Source organism: Nothoprocta perdicaria, unplaced genomic scaffold (assembly GCF_003342845.1).
Source record: "Nothoprocta perdicaria isolate Ctin4 unplaced genomic scaffold, notPer1 scaffold_21, whole genome shotgun sequence".
Lineage (NCBI taxonomy): Eukaryota > Metazoa > Chordata > Aves > Tinamiformes > Tinamidae > Nothoprocta > Nothoprocta perdicaria.
In genome coordinates, this window is record NW_020455316.1 from 5,884,991 (window position 1) to 5,909,698 (window position 24,708).

Below are 24,708 nucleotides of genomic sequence, written 5' to 3' on the forward strand. Positions count from 1 at the left end.
AATGGCCGCGGGCGCTGCCTGCGCCGTGGAGCGGCGCCCGCTCCCTCGCCGCCGGCTTCCTCGTTTTGCTTTTATTTCTTGTCGTTTTTGTGCAAACGCCACCCGGGGTTCGCGCTGGAGGGGGCCTTGCTGCCAGGCGTTTCGTGCTGGTGGTCTGTGTGTCCGTGCACGTTTGCAGCGTCTTTGTTTCCCATGTACAGCCAGTTCAGTATAGGCGGGAACGCGGGCTGCCTCGTTTGTTTTGCAGTTTTGAGCGTTCCTTTTCATTATTATTATCATTATATATAATTATATATATTTTTCTATTTCCCTGTGTGTCCTTTTCAGCTCAGTGATGAGTATGTGGTAGTAAAGGAGTCCCTTGCAGTGGCAGGTGTAGTTGTTTTTTGTTCTGCCTTCTAGCAGAGGTGCCTGAGGAGTTTTCTGAGTGTGTTCGTAGTCTGTGCTGTGGGAAAACAGCATGTAAGATGTTGGAGTTGCATCCCTTTGTTAGTTTGTAAGGAGGGTTGTTTTTATTACAGGTGCACTATGGTAACCCAATTTCTTTTCAGGTTTTCTGAGTAGGATTTCAGAGGAAAGCTGTGCTGTCTTAGTTGGTAATCGTGGTAAAGCAACGTTTCTCTTGGAGCTTTCTAACTGGTTGTACTAGCTTTAAGCTCAGGTCCCTCTGAGATTTATACGTGAGCTCATGCAAAAGGAGAGTGAATAGTTTCCGTCTGTAATGCAGCTGATAAAGAAGAGTTGCATGTTATTTATTATGGCTATTCCAACACAAGGCATGAATTTCTATTGCAGCAGGAACGGACCTGTTCATTGCAATAGTCTCCTCTAGATTATGAGGTGCATGCATTTTGTGCATGTAGCTATGGGAGAACTGTTTTCATTTGCTTTACTGAAAATGTGCTCATACATTGCAATACTTATGCTTTTCCCTGAAATTAAAGCCTGTAAAGAAAACAACCAAGATGCTTGCARTCTCTAAATGCAGTATTTCACTATTAACACATGTTTTTAGAAGTAATGTTGACCCGTCATGTGCTGTCCTTTGTGAACAGTGCTGGCMATTTATTTGGTGAGGCTTAGCATTATTTTCTTGTCCTTACACTTTGAAGGGAAAGTCTAGAGCTGTAGATGCAGTCTTAGTAGAGGTTGGGATTCTCCTACGTGGTCTGCATAAGAGAGTGGGAAGAAAGAGAGGCTGGGAAAAATTCTTAAAAGGTTAAAATAATACTTGATGAGAAATGTGGGCTTTGTTTAGATGCTGCCTTCAAAGCATCTTTTATTTGGTGGAATGCAAATACATGTGAATTTAGTCAGGATTATTGCTTACTGACGTAAGATGTGCTTTTCCAAAACTGCAGGGGTCCAAAGTTGGATTTGATTCTGGATCTGTATATTTAGAGCTAAGCTGCTGTTTAGGTCCTTTTTCTAGTCTTTTGTTCTTAACAAAGCTTTCTTAAACTTTTTTTCATGTATTTTCTGGTAAACGTCTGTTTGTCCTGMTTCCACCTTGTCTCATATTGGAAGTGGGGAGAGGGGAAAAGGAAGTCATGTACTTTGTGCTCGATGCTTGTCTCCTTCCTCTACCATTGCTTCAGGTGGAGAAGCAAAGGTGCAGACTTTGTATTACTCRATGCTACAAAAGACACTACGTAGGTTGAGACTTATTTTTCATAGACGCAAAAAGAAGTAAGATCTATTTCTGACCAGGTTGAGGCAGATATAGCTGTCTGTTTTTTTTCAGGTTTTCTTAGCAAAAATCTAGCTTTTGGATGCCACGTGGTCTTTCTGGGGAAAGCTTATTTTGTCATACATCAGTCCCAGTTTCTCTCACTTGAATGCCTTTGAAAATTGATAAAAACAGCTGGGGAAAAGCTAAGAAACAAAGAAAAAATAGTAACAAATGTAACACTAGAAGCCTGAGTTTCCCTCCAGAAGGTAATGAAGACTGTTTATAGCATTTAATTGAATTTAATGCTAAGCTTTGCTTTTTTTTCTTAAAAAAAAAAAAAAACCTAAAACCATGCCTTTTGCTATATATTTATGTGGATCTTGTGTAGTGTACCTTTTCAAGCAGTGAGCCCATTCCTGTTTAAGTATAATAAAAATTCTTAAGCATGTGTTTTTGAAAGAGGACAAGTAATTTTCTGCTATTACAGTGAAATTCACAATCTTAGTTTTTTTATTGCTGTAAATTATTTTTTAAAAGTTAATGTTAAATCCAATGAAAATCTTCACCATGTATTTTGTTTCCAATTTTTTTGATCAGTGAAAGAAAATGTTTCATTTTCTTATGAGCTAGCACCATGCTGTGTTGGCTTGCAGTGCTACTGCAAAATACATGAATTCAGAAAAGCCATTTTACCATGTGTTATAGGTTTAAGTGGTTTTCCTTGAATTCAAATTTTGCCATATTACATATATATATTTTTGGAACCACTATTTGTGGTATAAACTACTTGATTCTGTCTTTGAGATGGTAGTCTCTTATTTCAAAATGCCAATCTAGGTTTTTTATATTGTCAGTATTACAGTTTCTATTCATGGTATTTCTGTCTCTGGTAGGCTGCTTTTAGCCTAAATACTGAGAACAGCGTGACTTTTCAGGAACAGATCTCCCAGTGTTTGTGTTCTCATGTTTGCTGTGAAACTATTAAACATAAAACAGATGTTTTCTTCTTTCCAAAAATCAGAGGAGTTCCTGTGATGGAGAATAGTGGGAGATCAAGTTTTACTAAGAGAGTTAACTACTCTCTTTAGGAGAATGAGCAAGCCTTCTGAAGTTGAATTGTGTATAGGTTGACTTTAAATACCTTGCTTAAGTATTGTGTAGTTAGGCTATAAAATATGTTTGTTAGGGCCTTGACACACCATAGGTTGTTCCACCATAAATTGTTCCACACTATATTGCTTGGCTACAGGATAATTGTTGTTTTCCCTTTGCAGTTTCACTATGGGTGTAGCTGACCTCCTTGGGTTGTGTTGCTGAAAGCCGAACCTTTCTGCTGCCTGGTGGCGCAGGCAGCGTGTTTGTTGTCCGAGGTGCAGTCAGTTGGATCACGGCACTGAGCAGTCTCAAAAATAAGCTGTACAGAAACTGTTTTCAGGTGATTCAGCGCTCTGACTTCAGCCACCTTGATTCACATACTGCTGTGAAGGAGATGGTGGTTAGGCATTATGAGGACTAGGGAATGTGTTGGGGTTATCYCTTTTGGAAGCAAAGTGGATTTCCACTGGCTGAAGATGAATAATTAGATTCTCCTTGATGATTTGAAGCTGCTATAGAAGCTTCTTAGTTCTTTGTAAAGTACTAGTGTTGTGGTGTAGAAGATTAGCAGTATTGCGTGAACTAACTTTCTCTTACCTTGGTTATTCGTAAAATTTTCCTGTGTTAGTTAAACTTTATCATATCAGGAGAGCAGGGAGCCATGTCAAATAGGGTTTAGTAGATAGTGGAATCTATTTTCTCAGAAATGCCGTRCTATTATTTTCTAACATTTGTTTCCTTCTCTCTCTCTCTCTTTCCCACCGTTTTTTTTTAAGGTTTTTGCTTTTATAGTGAAAGCAACAAGGTCTGTTTTCAGGCTGTTCCAGTGTTTTTTTGTTTGCTTGTTTTGTTACTCAGAGGTGCTTAAAGTTAAAAAGAACATCTGTGGAACTGGGGCATTAAACGCAGAACAGCTGCAATGTTTCACTGTTTGTAGTGCATCTATGGTAGTAAGGTCTTTTATTCAGTACTCGGGTTACTGCTTAACAATTCCATTTCTTAGTCCGTAACTCAAATAATAAGCGGTCCATTTCTTCAGGAAACTGCGCTATAAAGCTATGCAAATAGGGAGGAAATAGAGCTTGAATCAAATCCCAGAGCTGTGTTGTCATATAGTTTTTCTCAGTGTATTTTGGAGAAAGTGTATACTGTGTTTTGGAAGGCAGTCTGAAAGGTGCTGATAATGACTGTAATGCTTAACGATGTGTTTGCTCTTGCTATCAGTGTGGCTATTGAATATGCATAAATCTAAATTATTTTACTTCTACAAGTCAAGCATTTCGCTTCTGAAGTTTACTCCCATTGCTGACAGCTTACATGATAAGTTACAGAGTCTGTTGAAACTGTTCTGTTTTTACGATGGGGAGCTCCCATTCATTGTGTAAAGCATCTTGCATTGGTTTCTTCAGTATATAATCACTGGCATTGACTTTCAGATTGGACTGAAGAAATAGCTGAAGAGCAGTGTTTGACTCCTAAGGTGTGTTTGTTCTAAACTTATTACAGTTGTTTGTTGGTTTATTTTTAAGACAGGCAAATAGGTGCAAATATGCATAGGTAAGTCCACAAGGCTGAAAATGTTCTAACCATTCACAACATTAAGTACAAAGCTTGTAGCAGTCTGCTTATGTTAAGACTGTTTTTGTTATCCACTCCCTCTTCCTTAAAAGCACTGAATAGTTGAAAAGTGGGTTGTATGTTCTTGGGACAGCTCATTTCATATAGGTCTGTTTCATTAGAGGAAAAGTAATCTTACATYAGTGGGCATTTCTGTGGTATGTAGTGGATAAATATCCATATCATTTTAGCTCATGCATAATTGGAAAATACTTTAGGAATAAGAATGCTTCTGGGAAAACAGTTAATTCTCTTCTGCTGCCTCCTTTTCCCCTTAAGAAAAGAGATGGAGAATGTTTCAGAGAAAAGTCATTGCACATTATTGGAGTTCCTAATTTTAAAGCAATTAGAATGTGGTACAGGATACTCAGTTAGATTGATGGGCTGATATAGTACAACACTTGTTGTAATTCAATTTGGAGTTTGTTTTGCTTAATATGTTTTATATAGTGGAATAGTTGCAGCATGGATGGATGCTGGTAGTAATAAAACTGAACTCGTATAAAAGTGAGCTCTTGTCAGTCAGCCACCTTTATTTCAACATACTTTAATACCATGGGTATATATACATGTGTATGTATATTTTTGTGTGTGTATATATTTTTTGAAAGCTATTTAGGATTGAACTTGTAGTTAAGCATGCTAACTATTAGCATGAAAAAATACACTRTCTTTGAGAATATTTCAGTATGTGGCTTGCTTAGGGCAGTGTGTCTGAAGTATGTATTATGAACTTAAAGAGAGTCCATGTCAAAGGATGATCCCATTGAATCATTCATTGTGACTCTGATGTTAAATTGTTTGGCAGAGTGATGAAGAATGAAAATACAAACATTTAGGTCTATTCCCAAAGTAACAGAGATTTGAACGTTAGTCCAAATAGCTCTTGCAGCTGTATTTTGTGTATTCCTATGCTATTCATCCTGGACAGGTGAAGTTGAGCCTAATATCTGTTCTTACTTTCCTAGAAAATATTTGTGCTTAGCCTGTGAAAGCTTTGTACCTCCTATCAGTGTTGCTGTTCTTGCTCATTTGGATTCTCAATTTGACTTACAATAATAAAGTTATGTTTATATGACTATAACTATAGCTTTTCTATGGGGAATGGCTTTTGCAAGCTGATAGCACGTGAGCTTGGTGCTACATTCCTGAAAGATCATCTCTGCAGTCCTCTTGGGAGACTGGAACAGAGTTGGTTGCTACACAAAACCTAGTAGGGAGAAAGAAACTGTCTAGTATTTCATCTGGGGGACTTGTGGGAAAAGGGCAGGGCTGTTTTGATGTTAAAAATGTGGTGTAAAAGTTTGGAAGAGTTCAGTTTTCACTTCGTATTTAGAGCTATAGAGTTTTCAAGACTTGCATGGATGTGGTTTTCCTTCCACTTTCACTTTCTCCTCTTGGGATCAGTGTTTGATAATAAGACATATTTCCCTCATCCTGTTTGGCTTGTCATGGGCTTTTGTGCATCTGGAAAAGCTTGTAATGTCTCTCTTTAAAACAATAATTGGATTTCTTCCCTGTCACTTGACTTGAAAGGTACTTTTGACTGTTTATTTGTATAAGAGGCGTGGACAGATTGAGAGGTGTGCATGTGTGTGTATATATGCGTGTGTATATATACATGTGTGTATGTAAAGCTTCTTTTGCAGTTTGCCTAAGGTCTTTGTTTCTTTCTGAAACATGCGTATCCCAAATATATTTTCCATTAATTCCTAAAACAATTAGCATGAGCTTTYATACTAACTTCTTTTGTTCTTATGCTTTTCTTTTTCTTTAAGTTTCAGTAATTTTAGCCTTCAGTTAGCTTGTTTGCTATGAAAACTTTCCTATCTCATCCTCTCATAGCTTGTTGCTGACCTATTCTTGTTTTATTATTTATATATATATTTATATATCCTTTTTCAAAAGGGAAGGATGCCAAGACTGAGGTGAAATTACATACATCTTTTAATTTGTTACTTCTACACTAATGCCRAAAGTTTGAGGTCACACATACAAGACAGTATTGTTAAAAGAATTTTGTTTCTTGAAGAAGGAAGTATTTTTAGAAATTCTTAAAAGGAAAAAGTCTGTATTTCTTTAAAATAGGTTATTAAGTATCTTCCCCTATTTTTTATTCCTTGTGGAAGAAAAGCAAGACCAAATAAACCTATAATAAGAGATTTTTGTCTGACAGATTTTACAGTGAAATGTGGCACACTTYTTTTTCTCGCTTTTTAATTTTTTTTTTTATGTATTAGTCATAACATTTAGGTAAAAGAGAGACTAAGTTGATAGACTAAGTTGATAGTTGAGAGACTGAAGTTGATAAAGTTGATATCTGTATATCCTGCCTGAAATGGTATGAACTTCATGGATGTAACAAGTCTGTACACAGTGAATGTCACTCAAAGGAGTGTGTGTGTGTATATATATTTTATATGTGTGTGTGTGTATATATATATATGTACACACACATTTTAGAGTACAACTTGCTGAGTATTGTTGAATCATTTTCTTAATGAGTTGGATGTAAATACTGTTTGGTAGCAAATGACGATGACTGAAATTTTCTGTTCAGAAGCGTCACAGAACTACTGTTTAATTTGACAGTTCTTGTATAAAGTGTCTTAACCCATGTTACAGTTTGGTTTTGGTTGTAAGGTATATGCTAAGATAAGGCTCTTCATAGGTGAGATCAAGAGCAAAACAGATCTGACTTTAAAACTTGCTTGAAAACACTTGCTTTAAAAGTTGCTTGTGGCATTGAGCCTGCCTTGTTCATGCTGCTTCTATTAAAAAGCTCAGAAAAAGCAAAACAAATGTTGAACAAGAGCAGAAAAAGTGAACCCATATGGCTTATGACAAATCATGAGACGCATGACTCAAGATGTCAGCTAATTGTAGATTTGGAATGTGTCAAAGCTGATTTGCTTTGTTTTCTTCAGATTTTRTGCTTTGTGGATATGTATAAAATTGAAGGGTGTTGAGCAGGATAAAATTGCACTTAACAATTGCATAAGTTGTTTTAATATATGTGGTTAAACTACAGCATCCCTGATTATTCATCTTATAGAGAAGTTTGATTCCACATAAATTGTTTCAGAARAAACCTTACGGAGAGCAGGGCTTCYTRAGTGTTGGATACTTCGAATAGGACTGAAAGAGAATAAAAGCAGTGGAAGTGGATGAGGGTTGTTGGTGACAGGAGCTGTGTGTGGCTTCCTCACTCTTATGTCTGCTCTGCTCTTGTTGGGGGGAGCACTGAGCCCTGCTTTTGGCTGTGGTTCCTCCCGCTCTGAGTAGATGTAAAGGTGCCTGTTTTATTTGGATSTTATGTGTATGAAAAATGAATTGGGCTGGCAAGTTCCAAGCTTGGTGGTTTATTTTTTTGCCACTCTTCTAATCAAGTAAGTTTGATGTTATCAAACATACACACCTGCAGAATTAGCAGTACATTTTAATTATTACTAAAATAATATCTTGAGCTTTTCATCAAAGAGCCTTGTTCTTTGTTTACATTATGTGATGAAGTCATTTGGTTGCTACACAGTCAGATTTAGGCCACCTGTGAAGGTAGTGTAATGGAAGGATAGTAGCAGAAAATGAACGTTCTCCTCTAAAAGTTTGACACGGTAGGAGGAAAAACTCCCTCGAGTATAAGCAAGGATTTCCCAAAGCCTCAGCTTCAGACATCAGCACTTTTTATGCTATCAAATTGCTAGAATACATGAAGCGATTACTTTGTGTCAGCAAGATAGAAGCGCGTTTGATGAAGACTAAGGTACGTTTCTGTTAATTGTGGGTAGTGCAGAAACATCAGTCTTCTTAAAATGTTCATCATGGCTTTCAGCAGTTGCTGAAAAAATAAAACATCACAAGCTTTTACTGTAATATTTATTTGCTGCAAAACAAAGCTGTTTGGACAAATTTCTGACTGGAAAAAAGGACTAAACTGCTACATGCCAAATCTTGCACTAAACTGAGAAACTGAATTTCTATCATCCCTAATAGTTTTATTCCTTTAAATATTTCTTATTCTGTTAGCTAGTAATATCAAYTTACATATTTTAAATACTTCTTAATTGAAGGATTTTACTGTGGTCACATGCATGTATTTTAAAGCTCTTTGGTTCCAAATGGTGATAATTCTAATATATAATTTTGATAGTTCAGAGGAACTCGTGAACTCAGCTTTGTATGGGCAAGCAGTAGTCCTTGTTAGACCACGTTACAATCAAGTGATAATGAGAAGTTCTGTTGATAATGATGATAGCAGCTTATTTTAGGCCTATGCAGCTGACAACTGTAGTGAACAAAATCTGGTCGGAAAAGGTTTCCCTTATTGGTACAAATTCATGCTTCCAGTGTTGGAGGAACATGTAGCMATTGTAAAGATTCCAGTTGTGGAGACCTTGTCAGGCCTCATAACTTAGGTGAGTCAAGGAAGAATGTTTTTTTTATGTGAAGAGTGACTCTTCTCTAAAATGGTGTTACTTATATGGTATGTGTGAATCTTTCAAGAAACATGTATGTATTGCTGTCCCTGTATTCCTTGTCTCAATTTAAATTGGCCAAAAAAAACAGAAGAATAAAATTGATTTTTTTTTTTTTTTTTTTTTTTTTTATTTTCCCCTCTGTTATAAAGCAGCTTAGTATTTTGTGGCTAGCTCTGCTTTAAATGCACAATATAGTAAATGCCAGCAGCTCTCTGTACTAGTAGCGTACTGTGAATGGTTAATTAGGACCAGCTGGAAAGAGTTACTGTACTTAAGGCCATTAGCTGTTTTTTGTGCCTTGTATACTTCTTTTTTTTTTTAAGAATTTGTTTAGCAAACTGGAAAAAGATCTAACTAATTCTTCAGAAATGTTTSTTTTTCATTATTAAATGCTTTGTCTGCTTTTTCATATAATAGGTGAAATACTATAGACACTTGGCACCCGACCACCTGCTTCAAATATGCCATCGCCTAGGACCGCTTCTAGAGCAAGAAATTCCCCAAAGCGTCCCTGGAGTGCAGACGTTATTAGGAGCTGGCAGACAGTCTTTGCTTCGTACAAACAAAAGTATGAAAATTTCATGAGATTTTTGAGAGTCTTTGATTTTTTTGTTGATGCCTTTTCTGCGTTTTTCTGGTGCAATAAAATGGCTTATGGTTTTTGTGCGACTCTTCTACAACAGGTTGCAAACACGTTGTGTGGAAAGGGTCGGCTCTTGCGGCATTACATTGTGGGAGGCCTCCAGAGTCACCCGTCAATTATGGCAGTCCACCTAGCATAGGTAAGTCAGATTTATGATGGCCTTGCCCCTGTAATACCTGAYTCCCGGAATGGTTGATTACTGTGATGAATTAGAGTTAAATCAAAATGGAATCGCTACCCTTAATTGTGTTGGTCCTTGTATTTGGTTATTTTTATTAGGATGTTGTGGTTGTCGTATTATCAATTTATACATGAAAAAAAAAGTGTAAATGTATGTACCTTTTCTGCTTGGATGCTAATTATTATTGTTAACTTTGAGATGAGAAATTGAATCAAATATATTCTACCAGAGAGAATATAAAAAGAAAATATTTTTTCTTAAAGATTTAACACTTTCAACAACAAAAAAATGTTAATACAGCAGAAAATTTTAAAATCAGGATAGCATGGTCTTTCCCCTTTTTGGGGGGAGTTAGTCATGCAGATTCCTAATGGTTTCCATTGAAAATTTGAATGTCCTGTGGAAGTGTTTGGTTGTTTGGTCTGTCCATCCACTAATTCTGTAGCTGTGCTGTGGTTTCCTGTGCTGTGTCATGAGGCTTGAGCGTGCTGGCTGAGCAGATAGCCCACATCATTTCCCATGCCTGTGATGGGAGAAGTGTTGGTTTGTTGTTATATTCACACTCCCTTGGCACCTGCTACTGGCTCTCACCATCCCTGGTGCTCAGTCTGCTCCTTCAGAGGTTCTCCACAAGTTGGCAAAGAAACATTTCCAACTTTAACAGTGATGAACAGGTTTCTTACCCTTAAATTACTCTCCCTTCTTGCCTACTCCCTTACGAAGTTCGACCAAACCCAATTAATGCCAGCCATCAGAGGGACATCATTCTTACTTGATAGGCTGGCTGGGAGTACAGATGTAGTGAATGAAGATCTGCTCAGCATCTCTGATGTCTTGATCTATAAATTAATTTCTATGAAAACTAGCTGTAAAATCTCTCAAAAAATTTTAGCTGTAAAATCTCTCAAAAAACAATGTATATTAAAGCTAGGATTTCTCTAATATTAAGCAGAGATTGCCCAGCTTTTACAAATATGTTGCATGCATAAATATGCAAAAAAAAAAAAAAGCATTTTTGAGGGTTTTTTTCAGATTTTTTCAGTTTTTCGGTTATGTTTTTCAGGTAGAGGTGTTAAACATAGCAACTGGTAGAGTTCCTGACAGTTCTTAATGTCTCAACTCCTTTTGGAGCCTATACATGGTCCGTAAGATTTCCACAATTTCAGCTCTTTTTGGATATATTTCTATTTAGATTATTCTTAGGACTGGGGGAAAARAAAAMCACTGAAAATAAAGTTTTCAAATTGTTATCCTACATCCAGGGAATTACAGTGTTCACAACACTTGCAGCAGAAGCATTTTGTAGACAAGAATCTTTGAATGTAGCTGGTACTGCCAGCTTGGACCTATTAGAATGGCAAAGTATTTGGGGTTCTCGTAGGTCTTCCACTTAGTTTAAAGGACAAGCTTGCATGCTTTTTGTGATGATATTTCTATAGATGTATGTGATAAAGGAAGAGAAACATGGCTTTGTGGCATGCTGASAAGTGAGTTTTCAGAATTTGCTCTCATGGAATCAGTGTTGGTCAAAGATGATTAATGTATTTTTATTAGAGTTCTTATTCTGACATTCATTTAAAAAGTCGTTTCTATATTGTGTTCTAGAGATGGGGAGAAATACACTTACTGCAGAGTAATTCCTCTCTGGAGTGGTTGTGCCTTGACTTTAAGAGTGCAGGCTTGGGAAATAGGCTTGTAGATTTGGCCTAGATCGGCAATCTTTTCTGCAGGGTGACTGGAGCCTTAGAAASTATTTTTTTAGTAGCTGCTGTCTTAGCTTCTTCTATATTTGAGAACAAATTTTTAAATACAATAAAGTCGGGATGGAAGAGGGCTGTGTCATTGTACTGTAGCTTGCTTGGTGATACGTGGTGTTCAAACAGGAGGAAAAAAAAAAAAGTATGAAATCCACAGCAGCTGGATTTCAAAGAGTTGTAGTTTTACCTTAATAGACACTCTCCTAGCTTCAACCCTTGAGTTTCAGCCACTTTTTAGGGAAGAACAAGTCTTTCTAAAGATATAGATGTTTTGGTTTTAATTGATTTTTGTGGAGCACTGAATATTTACACTGCATCCTTTCCTAAGCATTGAGATAAGTACGGATAGTTAGTTGTTTTTTAGTGAAGAGTTACTTAGGTTTTGGATGTCTGGTTCAGAAATGTGTGTTGAAGCACTTCTGATTTGTCCATGCTTTTCTATAGTCCTTTCAATGAAATCATGAACCAGAATCACACTCCTTATATAAACTGAGCTTGGTAATTTTGCTCTGTTTCCCTAAACAACTTTCACATTTTTACTTAAAAGGCCATGGTTTTTGTCTAACAGAATTTCGGAAGCTTTTATTCTTCAGACTGTATGTATTTCAGGTGGAGAGTCTGCTAACRGTTGAGGAACAGAAAAGGCCCTGAAATCCTTTGGACTTCTGCAGACTTTTCCCCTCTGCATTTGCATTTCACTAAACATACAGCTGCATTCAGTGGTTTCCTAGCTTGCTGAGCCGATGTAATTACGATGCCAGTGAGAGATTCTTCGGAATTAAAATCATGTGTGTTCTGCCAGCTGCCTTGTAGGTAGCTGTTTTATACGCAGTTAAAATACAAACATGTACTTATGTAGGAAACTGCAGAACTATCAGTAGAATATAATTTAAAAAAAAAAAAAAGATTTTTTTTGATATTGCTGGTGCAACATACCTGTCTTGTAAAAAGTTGTTGARGAGATTGTAAAGAAGGGCTAGAATCACACGCTAAGTTAGTTGATCGCAATTTCTGTAGAAACAGTGCTACAAGCAATTAACATGCCAGTTATGGACTTGTAGAAGACTATGTAGAGAAAAAGGAGCTGTCAAGAAAAGTCACATCAGGACCCCAAAAATCATGTCAGACAAAAAGATAAAGCAATTATAAAGAATAGTAGATGGGAATAAAGAGCTAAGAGCCTTTTCCTGTATGCTACTTTGTTAACGAACCCTTCTTGAATTCAGACACAGAAAAGGAATCGTTGCATAAGTTCTTATAAATTGCTGAAAAAACAGCTAACTAAAGCTTAAAAGTTAGATGCTTCTTGGGGAAGCTGGTCATTCAGGTGAGAAAACCAGAATGAGATTGGCTGGTCTTCTCTGATAATGAAAAATATTTGTCTTGATCAATGAATATGTCTGCATCTGCAAAACACTATTTCATGGGTTGTTGCATAGTCATCTTGGAGAAGGGTTCTTGGATATTGTGCCCAGGCTTCCCAGAGTTTCTTTATTGGATGCTGTATCAGCTGTAAATAGAATGTTGTCTTTTAAAAGGTATAGATACCAGGTTTTAGGAAATAACTGATTAATCCTTCAGGCTTAAAAGCTAATGTTCATGCTTTTAGGACATCGTGTAACCGTTATTTTAATTTTAGCAAAATACAAGGCAAAAATATATTTTTAGTGTTCTGGGTGTTAGAAATAGACTTAACTCAAGGGATGTCTATACAGTAAACTCTCCCCTTCCCCCCTCCATAAATCTGGGGTGACTGATACTAAATTAATGTCTTCCTGTTACGCAGGAAGCTTGTATAGGAGTTTTGCAGTAACAATACTTAGAGTCAAACGTGAACTGAACAGATACCTACTGARAGTGAGCAGGATTGCTTTGGAATAGGGAACAACTTGGGAGTGCTTGAGATTGTACAACTTGCTTTTGTTGTTTTTCTTCGTCGTCTTAAACATCTAATGTTTTGCATCTCTGTTGGCAGTTACTTTCATTTAACGAATAAATTATGTATGTCAAGTTTTGAGCTGCATATAGATTTGCTTATGTCCTCATAGGCAACTGTAGAAAGGAGTCAGTGTGGTGTGTGTGGTGGTGTGTGTGGGGTGGTTTTTTTTGTTTGTTTTTTTTTTTTTCTATCATGAAATGCTCTGAGACACAGGGCAGCTTGATCAAGTTGTCAGCTTGACCTGTTTGGATAGGTGACAGTCATTTACCTATAAGCCAAGAAAGTACTGTATAGTTCTTAGAAGTTGGACAAAAATACAGTAGGGAGGGTGGAGGTCAGTTCAAATTGCTCGTTTTGATTTTGGTTATCTTGAAAGAAAGGGAAAAAAATAAACTGAATGCCTGATGAATTTAGTATTGCCAGTTTGAAGAGTGAAAGGAGTCTGGCAGTCTTGACTTTTTATTTAACTTGTACTTCGTAAAAAAGCTGAACTGAATTGGGCTCATTACAGACCACGGCAGTTTTCTCTCCCCCGCCTTTAAATGCATGTTCCACGGTCTGTTGTAGCACCATATAAATAAGGCACATGACTTTGAATGTGAAAACTAAAATAAGAAAGGCTGATCAGCCGGCTTCACTATTAAATGTCACATCAAAATGTCACGTGGGACTAAGTGGTGGGTGGTCATGCAGTGTTGCAGAGCAACCACTTGGTAACATCTCCTTTTATTTTGCTTTTCCTTTTTAAGCATGATCTTATACACGTGTGATTAACAGACAAGCTTTCAAAGCTAAGTTAATTTTACCTCACTTAACTAATTGGTCAGGGTTGAGATGTGTTGCATAGGAGCAACATTGGAGCAGGGTGTCCCCTTTGCAGTGCCCTTCCAGGGGGAGCAAGGCGCCTGCTGTGTAGCTGTGTCCCTTCTTGCTTCCAGCCCTTACATCTCTGTGCTGGATGGCTCACTCTGGGGGCTGAGCAGCCCTCTCCAGCTTTGCCTGGATACTCCTCACGTCCTTGTTTTTGCACTTGCCGTGCACGGTTAGCGCCTCGCACTGCAGCTGCTCAACTGCTTATACTTYTATTGCTTTTTCAGTGACTGGATTTACACTTTTGCTCTCCTGGCAAAGGCCAGACGCGTTTGCGCTGCCACGTTAGACCAAGCAGAGACAGAAAGCTGCTAGAATAAGGTACAAGCCAGGCTTGCTGTTAGAGACGTTTCTGAAATTAGTTTTTTGTAAATAGGTAAAATCAAGTTAAAATAGGCTGAAGATCAGACAAGGCCTGACTGGTCATGAGGCCAYGTACAGGTAATAGTTATTATAAAACCAAAAGCCTGCAATTAGTACAAAAAATAGTAATATTAGTAGTACCCTTTCTGACTTGGCTGGCATCAGAAGGTTTTTTTTTGTTAATTATTCTGCTTCAGAATCTGTTTTCGAGACATAGCTATTTGTGATTTCTGCCTATTCACAGCTATTTGTGAACTTGGAGGAAAAAAAACACTGCACAAGCATAGCGTGCAAGTGACATATCGGAGTGGTAAATGCTAGGAATAAAATGGGAATAGGTCATCAAAAAAAACCAAACTGGTTTTTTACTTGGTAAAGTAAATGTGAGTTAAGTGTGTAAACATACATACAGTTAAATGAAAGGTCATATCTAAGAACAATGGTGGGTGTGAGAATTTGGTTCAGCAGAGAAGTTCGAGAGGTCTTAAAATAATCTCTTAATGGGCAGACTGTTCAAACCTGTGGGAGATTTGTGTTGTTATTTCCAAATACCATTATCTTGGCTAACAATCCTTACCTTTTGGTGAGCCGTCGATTCCTAGGAAGGCATTGCTAGAAGTTGATTTCTAAGCAATTGCCTGCATTTCAAGAGTAARCAAAGTGTAGCTTAGAGTAGGTCAAGATGATTGTGTAAACTCGGGTCATAGCTGGTTTGCCTCTGCTGAAGGATCTTGGCCGCGTGCAGCCTGGCAGAGCCCTGGCTGAGAGCGCGTTAGTTGGCCTGAACAAAACCCTGCGGCGTCCAGGGCTTTGGGCTGCTTTGTGGTTAATGCTGCTGGCTGAATTGGCCTTGTAGTTTGTTGTGTAAATTCATCTGTGGTTCAACACAAGGAATGAATGGTATCACCTATGTATCTTGACACTGGCAGGTTGTATTTTTCATGTGTAGTGGTGTGGACTTAGGGTGTACGTGTGCATTCAGATTTAATGTTCATATATCCAAAATTTGGTGGTCTGAATACAGTTTCTGTTTTAGCACAACCCTATGGAATGCAAAATGTGTTGCTGTTGCCCCTCTTTCCCCAACCTAAAGATAACATGGGCAACTGTTTGACAAATGTCTGTATATTCACACCTGCAAACACTGTATTCATTGCTTCAGCAGCAATCTAAAAATAGTAAAGCTGAGCTTCTCATCTGGACAAGCATTTTAGCTTATGAACCCAWTGTAAATGCTGGTTTTCTTTTTTTCCCTTTTTGTCCCCCTCTCCATGTGCTAGTGGATACCCTCTTTTCAAGGAAACTAAATGGGAAGTACAGACTTGAACGCCTTGTTCCAACTGCAGTCTATCAACATATGAAGATGCACAAGCGCATTTTGGGACACTTATCTTCTGTCTATTGTGTAACCTTTGATCGGACTGGCAGGCGAATATTTACTGTAAGTAAAAAGTTTTTGCTTTCTAAAGAATTATTATTTGTGTGCAGATTGCATGTCATTTAGGTTTCTATGAAAAAGCCAATTTATGTGATACATGGTTATTATATTATTTCAAGACCAAGTAATTGTCTTGCTACTGTTGTTCTTGTGTTTGCACTTTTTTTTTAAGGAGTATATAAAATGCCTTAAAGACAAACGAGGTACTTATTTCTGATCCACGTAGCTCAGTAAGAGGGCTCAGGTTATTTTCAGTAGAAAGAAATAACGTTCTTGGATTGCTTTTCACTTGTGGAAGTTATTCTGCAGTAGTAAAACGTAGGCAAAAGAATGGAGAGTCACCACAGGATTCAGTGAAGAATTCAGGGAGGAAAATCAGTATGCAACTGCAGATTAATTTGACTTTGCTATATGTTTTGTAAATTAAAAACATGGCTAATGAGATAAAGTCTGGTGATTCACTTAGATGCTGTACAGTGTATTGATAGAAACTAGAAGTTTGAAAACTATTATGGTAATAAATGTCGGTTTGTGGTGTCTTGAACTAGTTCTTGGATCAGTGTGCGTAGGATTTATTTGTTCGTTTATTTCAATGAAAAAATATAGGAAAAATGCCTAAAATAAGTACCAAGATTGCAAGTTTTGCAGAGAGTGGGAATCATGATGGAAGAAAAATAGATGTCAGTGTAATTTGGGTTCCTTGGCAAGTGGTTACTTTTAATAAACTAAGATTATAAATAGACAGTCGATACCAATCTGAACCACTTTGGCTGCACTGACTACCTTCCCACAAATCCTATATGCAACTAACAACTGCGTTCGGGATGGTGAGCGCCTTTTCTAACCTCATGACAGRCACTTAGGTGATGTAGGTGGAAATACAGCTCATTTTTTTTTCTACTTCTGCATTTTAAAATTCTCATAAGGTGGTAGTAAATAGGCATGGATGTCTGGTTGCAGGAATGGGGTACTTAGAGTATTCTGAAAGGCTTTGGTTTGTTTTTAATTCAGAGATACTGGAGATGTTTTTCTATATTTCTTCAGTTACTTAATAACAAGTAACTCAGTATTGATGGACATGAAAATCTTGTCATCATGCCTATCAGAAAAAGAGACTCTTTGTTTTAACGGTTTATGTCATCGCAGAAAGGATTAGGAATTTTAGGTGTGCAAGTAGAAAAAAACTCATGTATTCATCCTCTTCACCTCTAAATCATAACTTGTGTTGGTGTTTCCTAGGTAAGTTGTGTGAAACTGTAGTGTGAAACTGGAGTTTACCTTAAGTAAAAGTGGGGGAAATTTCTCCTGCAGCCCTTGGACTTTCCTGGCAGGCCTTTGCCAATGGGTCTATCACTGTTGTGCTGTAATAGCTTGAAAAAGGTCTGAGGTTCAAATTGTGATGACTTTAATCCAGTGTTAAATCATGTGTCTATAGAAGTTGATTGTGGCTGGTGTATTTAATTTGGCGGGGAGGTGTGGGAAGCAGAAAAACAGGAATTATTCTGAAGAAGACAAACTTATTTTATTCCACGCATGTCTGGAATAAACAGAATGCAAATGTGCTTGTATTGATAAGGGATCATTCCTACTCCACRTTTCTCCTTCAAAAATTTCTGGCTTTTAGCATGTTATTAGCTGGATAAAGTAAGTAAATTTAGATTTATAGCTGGTTGTAGGAACAAAAACAGCTATGTTGCGTTTTCTTCCTTACAACTTAACAACTTAAGACTCTTGGCGTGTTTCAAATTAAAAGAAAAAAAAAAAAAGATTTTAGCACACTTTTGATTCACATTGGTTTGAGAGATGATACCTTCATTAGTAAGAGGAAGGTGCTGCTAGTTTGTCTAGAGGCAGTGAAAACAGGGCATTGCATAGGTTTTCTACTAGCTTATAGGTTATGCTAAATCCTTTAACAGGTTTTACAAAAGTGATTTTTTTAAAGATTAACCTCTTAGCTGTTTTTTTTTTCCTGATGATACGAAAATATTCCTAATATTCAAACTCTGGCTTACTAACATATATTTTTAAAAACTCGGTTTTAAGATACCATTTTTACTTGCAAAGACACAGTCAAAAGAACTGTCTATCAGCATTAGTAAAGAAAATCTCAATATTTGTGAGTCTCATCTTAGATCSCTTGGTAAACGTGAGAGGCAGAGCCCATGCTTTGTGCTAGGAAAAGGCTATGTTTTCTTGCAGCGTATTTGCTGTTTAACTTTATGCCTGCAAAACCAGCATTCTTGTTTCCCCATCTTCCATCTCCTGTCATCTTTGACATAAGCTTTCTAGGGAATAATAAACAGCAACATGAAACAGTCTTTATAAGATTCCAACCAAAGATTGATTTGTGTGTTTCTTGGCAGTTCACTTCTGCCCACAAGACTGAGTAATAGCAGGGAAGTGAACCACTTCTGCTCCATACCTTGCTAATGCCATCATCAGCTCTCTTATTCTAAACTTGTTTTAGAAATCACTGTGGATAAATGCTTTTAAAATGCACATAATTTGTAGTAGTTGTAGGCATAACCTTGGAAACATGAGCTGTGGCTAAGCCAGGGTCCTTGTTGGCAGAACTGCACCTGTATTTGAGCTGTGAACTGCCACATTCATTTCAGTCAGACTCCCATGGCCTTTTTGAAGACTATTTTGTTGTCTTGCCAAGAGGCTGCAGAATTTACAATTTTATTTTTCCCTCGTCTTACCTGTGAGACCTGCTGACAGCTGGTTATGTTTTCTCTGCAATAGAGAGGTGAAACACATGCTTCTCTAGCTATCCTTTAGCCAGCTTTTGTGTTGGGTTTCTTCATTTAATTTGCTGTTACTGATCTGATGTCTGCCCAGGTGGCATTAGCTTACAGACTTATGTTTTGTTTTTGTTGCTTGATGGTTCTTCATCTTCAAGTTATCTAGATGGAGATAAGAAATAAGTTGATTTTTTTTCCYGTAAGTTCCTATTGCTCATTTAGAGTTAAGTGATAAGAAACTGCTRTCTGTTGGTTAAATTTTGCAAACAGCTTTTTGGGGGGTCTCCTAATGCAAGATTTGGTTATCAAATGTCTATTTCCTGCTTTGAATGCTCTGTCTGTTCATCCAGTAAAATGGCTGCAGGCTGCAAATGTACTAAAAAATCAATAGCTTATTTGAAATATTGACTCTTGCAATGTGAGAATTGCAAAAGCCTGTTTTATGTGGTGTGTGCAGTCCTGTAGGCAGAATATTATTTTACTTATGCAGMTCAAAACAAAAAAAACCCCATGACCCCTGGGCTGGGACTGCTAGCCAGTGATGTAAGTGATGAAAGAAGTGACTTGGTGCTGTTCTCATGCCTGCTTTGCACAAGAGGTTCATGCTCATGTGAGTAAATCCTTCCCTCCGCAAGCCACATGTCTTGGCCATCCCGGTTTCCAGATTCCCTCTTCTACTTTCAAGTTTCTGTTTTGAGGGTGAGGATATTCCTTGACATCAGTTGTTTTCCACTCACTCTTTTGTCTCTGTTTTTTTTTTTTTTTTTCCTTTCACCATTTATTTTGCTTGCACCTACACTCTCAAGAAACCTCTGCAGGGTTCTTGGTGCTCTCTCAGATGTGATGGAGTGAATCCGTAGTATGTTTCTGACCATCAATACAGTGAGTAGGTAACATTGTTACCAAATTCTAACTGGCTGCTGTAGATCCAAGGAGCTGTCAGAAGAATATGTTTGTAATAAATCTATGGCAAATTTGTTCGTTGACTCCTGTTGTCACTTGGAAGTCTTATTAGTCGGTACCTGAGAAGGACAACACAAATATTCAAAGAACCTTTAAAAACTGGAAGCTACGGGTGTGCTCACGCTGGGGGGAAGGGGAACAATTATCACTTTAAACACGTAATTGGAGTTGATGTAGAATTAGAAACCTTCTGAAGTTCTGTTTTTTTGTGTATTTATTAAATTTTATCAAGGATGTGGTGAGGTTTTGCTGCTCAAGAATATGTTCATTTAGAAGGCTTGACTTCTTTTTTAAGAGTTGGATCTTCTGAATTACTGTGTTTAAGTAAGAGTTGGGCCCCAAGTCTTGCAGCTCGTGCTGTGCGTCCTGCCAGGCAGGAGGGCACGTTTGTCCCTGGCTTTGCTTCTGGTGTTGCCCTCTGCCACAGAGCTTGCAGAGGAGGTTGGACACCATGGATGCAGGAAGGGGGACTTTGCTCTCTGAAGCTCTCCCCTCCCTCGCTGAGTAGGGAGGGAGCAGCACTAGTTCTGAGTTCTTGTTAGGCCCTTTGTTTCAAAGATAAACCTGGTGAGATGAATCTCCCCACATTCATCATTTAAAAACACCAATAGAAATGTCAGCTTTTCCTGAAAAACTCCTGGGGCATCTTTCCATGCCAGATACTTCTGAATAGAGCTGACAGAGAGAGACAACGTGTCAGCTAATTTTCAATAACCGGCTGTGCTCATGCTCTTGATGGCAGAAAATGGGAAGATTTTGGGAAAACCCAATAATAATAAGTTACCCTCTAGATAAAAATGGACAAATGTCTTGATTCTGTGAAGTAACACACAAGCTGTAAATTTACTTCATGGTTTCTCTGCTGACAAGCGAGTTCATGCACTTCTCCCGAGCTAGATGCATTTCATGGATAATCCTCTTGTGTTTAAGATACTTAGGCTCATGATAAGGGGCTAACTTRTACTTGATAAGGATGGGGAGTTGGGAACATGTTCAGTTAGGTCACTTGAACACTTCTGACACTGTTGTAGATCCCGTGAACTAGATCATCTCTGCGTACCCCGGAAATGACTGCTCCTTTGCTGACATGATCTCCATTATTAAAACATGTGAAGAGAGAAGCGGGTGCATCAATCAGCATCATCCCTGCGCATTTATTGCACTCTGATAATGAGCAAATAAAAGATTAATCACAAACACAGAGGCCAGAAGGTTATGGGACAGGTGGTGGAGAGGGAATAGGAAACCAGCAGCCATAGGCTGCTGCTCACATACTGTGCAAAGGGAAGAATTATCCTCTCAGGAACACTGAGACTTTTCTCATGGCCTGAAGAATTCAGTAGGTGTTTCCTGAATCTGTGATTTGAAGAGAAGTACAAATGTGGGATCCCTTCCTGATGGAGAGTGAGCGTGGGAGTTGGCTGCAACGGACTTGAAACCTCTGATGTTTTTGTTTATGAATGAAGGGAAATAGCTATAAAACAACACAGTGTGGGACTGCTGCTAATCTAGTAGCTTGTAGTAGGTCAACAGGAGGGAAAGTGGCTGAAGGATTATTCAAATCAAAGCAATGGGCAGGGTCACAAGCCTGGATTTCAGGAGAGCAGCCCTTGGCCTGTTAAGGGACCCACTTGTAAAAATCTCATGGGATACTGTCCTAGAGAGAAGAAAAGAATGGGATAGCTGGTTAGTTTTCCAGGATCACCTCCTCCATGCCCCAAAGGGTTCACCTGCTGCACGGAAAGGTGAGGGAAGTGGCAGGAGACCTACGTGAATGATCAACGGCTCGGTCACGGGCTCGGGGCAAACAAACTCACACACGAGCATGTAAGGGGTGGAAGCAGGCACAGTGACTTGGGAAGTCTGTCTGGAAGTGAATCTGCTGATAGAGACCTCAGGGTAGTAGGAAGTTGCTCTAGTGGAAGTGCTTCCTCAAGAAGACTGTGCTAGTGATGTAGAATTTGTTTGAAAATCTTCAGTTAGAAGTTCAGAAGTTTATATCAGAACGGACTGGGATAAGGGTAAGGGAAGCTCCTCTGCTCCCCCTCTCCTGAAATCTCCCTGTGTTCATGTTCACACTGCTTGGAGAGCTGGGGCAGGCAGGAACAATTCTCTTGGGGGAGAGTTGTGCCTGTCTAAGGAAAAATGGAGGGTGTAGGAGAGGTAGAGAAGTAGGAGCTTGGCCACTGGTAAATCAGATCCACCTACCAAAACGGTCAGAAAATTAAGATTTCACATGCCCAGAGTCCCCCACAAAACAGGGGACTGCTGGGTTAAAATGGCAGTAATGCTCCAGAATAGCCTTTTGTGCAGCTGTTAAGAGATGAAGACCTTCTCAGCATGTCCAAATGCAACCAGGTTCCGGTTTTACTTTTTGAAAAAAAAAAAAAGAATTGAGATGGATTTGTGTTTCTCTATGTTCAGAAATATATTGTCTYGTCTGTGTTGATGTAAATAATAGAGGTAAAGAGAAACTGTTGTAAATARCTGGCTTTGAGGGCCAGGTAGCAATTTAACATTTCCCATGTGGCTGGAGAAGAAACAACTTCTTGCTCTCTAAACAGAAAGTCAGCCTGAGGCAGTTGCCTGTTTACTGAGTGGTGCTACAAATGAAAGGGTTGTGGGGTAAAAATTGTGGGATGGCTACAGGTGGGCTGCTCRCTCCCTCCTGCCAGCTGATATTTTGAATCTTGAATGTAGTGGGTAGAATTTAACTACCTCTTCAAGTAGAGAACTGAGACATTTTGGGTAAGGACATAGAAATCGAGGGGAAATTAGTTCTATTCGTTGACATAAACATATTATAAACAATAAATATCTAATAACACCAAGAAGCTTTCAAAATCCTCCTATACAGGACAAAAAATGCAAAGCAAACAAAATAACACTGGGATATGTTTGCATTCATTTTGAAACTGCTTTCTGAAGTTTTTTTCCTGGCTTTTTCAGGGAACAGTTCTACTTTGTTTATGTGTTGGCGAGGACTTTTCAAATTGGGTGTCGCTGACCCTTGGTTTTGGTTATCTGGAAAAGAAGGGCAGTTAAACAGTAGCAGTGTAGGATCTCTTTTATAATTTTGTGTATCTAGACTAAAGTGTGCAAGAAATAAGGAAAGCTTTGATTTATGTGGTTTTTTTTTCAATGTGCTTTTATTTGTGAATGTAGTATCCGTGGTCTCTAAATATTCTTTTGGCACTTTCAGTCATAGACACATGTGCTCACCAGATTTCTACCAATCTTTCTGAAATCCGGCAGCTCGTTAATCTAAACATCTCCTGTGTTTAACCCTCCTGGACTGAAGCAAATGGCAAAAATGTGCACGGGAACAGCTATCTTTGAGGCTTGCAGGCGGTTTGAATCAGTAGTGTGGAACTGTGCAAAGCACTTCCCTCAGTGTCTGGGTACACTGTTGAAATGTTGTGTTTGAGGAGGTGGAAAGAATTTCAATCTTCCGTGAAGCTCAGAAATGCAGTGGAAACTTGAAGGACTGAATTTGAGTATTTGGCTGGGACTTGGGGTTTGTAACTTACAGGTAAAAGCTGTTGAAGTGCTGTGGGAAGAGCAGCAAAATGGAAGTTAAGCCTGAGTAGGTAGGTGAAGCCTGTGAAGTTTGCTGAGAATGGTCACTTCAGCATTCTTTTGATGTGAATACCAAAGCAGACTTRGCATATTTTGACTTGGCTTCTATGAACAGCAAGGGAATCCTTGCTCTTTACCTCACCCTCCCCACGGTGAGTGTGTTGCTGAGRCTGGCGGGGCATGAAGGACAAACTAGCCCTGGAACAGAAATGGGTATAATGTCGAATGACAGAAGCACTGCTGCAATTTGTAGTCGAGTCTCAGGTTTAACGTAGCTCGTAAGGTGTTGCAGCTGCCTGCTTGCTTCTTCAGTGGGAGCTGGAGTTCTGTAAAAGTGAAGCATGTTGCTAAAGAAGGTGGCTTGCTATAGGATTTGTGATTGGTGTTAAAAGTGTGTGATTTGCATATACTGCGAGGAACTGATGTTCATTTGTGTTTTGAAATGTTTTTGATTCTGTGTTTTGAATGCGGTGTGAAAAGCGGTTAAGAAGACAGTAAAGAAAAAAGCTACCCTGTGTCTGTCACTGGTTTTGTTGTTCAATTCCTTGTGGTATTTAACTATCATCAAAGCAGCTCACGGTGTGGTTGCAATGAATTCTGCCTTTCTTCTAGGGGTCGGATGACTGCCTTGTAAAAATCTGGGCAACGGATGATGGGCGGCTGCTGGCCACGCTGAGGGGGCACGCGGCGGAAATCTCCGACATGGCAGTGAACTACGAGAACACCATGATCGCCGCCGGGAGCTGCGATAAAATGATCCGGGTTTGGTGCCTTCGCACGTGCGCGCCCTTGGCCGTGCTGCAGGGCCACAGCGCCTCCATCACCTCCTTGCAGGTAGGGTGGTGCCTGCTGGCTTCACCTAGGCAGGCAGGTCTTGTTTGCTTGAGAAGGAAACCACGTGGGAGTGTTGTATGTAATAAAAGTGTGKGTCTGACAACGAAGTCATGAATGAAAAAGGGATTTTTGTGGTCCACATCAGTTCTGTTTATTATCAAAGTGTCTGACACTTGAAAAACAAGCAAGGCATAATCCTTGTCGTATGATTTTGCACAAAATTGCATGACGCATGCGGACAGTTCTCCTTTGAAGTATCATTTCTTTGCAGGCTGTGCTTCCAGATACAGGTGCATTGACTAAGAGCTGCAGTGCCAGCTAACTAGTTTTTCTGTGTAGTGGTGTGTGCTATTGCACAATCTTGGATTGTGTGGAGGTGGTTTGGGAAGTAGAGAGAGGAAGGAGAGAGTTACTTTGAGAAGCATCATGTTGTTTCCGTGTTTGCTGCAATTTATTGCTTCTTGAATATGGTTGGATACTTGAATTTTTTATGAGACATCAATGACTTGAGGAGCTTTATAGCACATGACAGAAA

General features: G+C 38.8%; 1 protein-coding gene across 1 annotated transcript in view; it reads left to right on the forward strand.

Annotated features, from left to right (window-relative positions):
* Window positions 1–9,284: 9,284 nt before the first annotated feature.
* PHIP (pleckstrin homology domain interacting protein) overlaps window positions 9,285–24,708 on the forward strand; it is an 83,061-nt gene continuing 67,637 nt past the window's right edge. Inside the window, exons 1-4 of the mRNA XM_026038429.1 lie at window positions 9,285–9,430; window positions 9,546–9,644; window positions 15,896–16,056; window positions 23,952–24,173. Of these exons, the coding sequence (XP_025894214.1) occupies window positions 15,973–16,056; window positions 23,952–24,173 (306 nt within the window). The 5' untranslated portion in view covers window positions 9,285–9,430; window positions 9,546–9,644; window positions 15,896–15,972. The remainder of the gene's footprint in view (window positions 9,431–9,545; window positions 9,645–15,895; window positions 16,057–23,951; window positions 24,174–24,708) is intronic.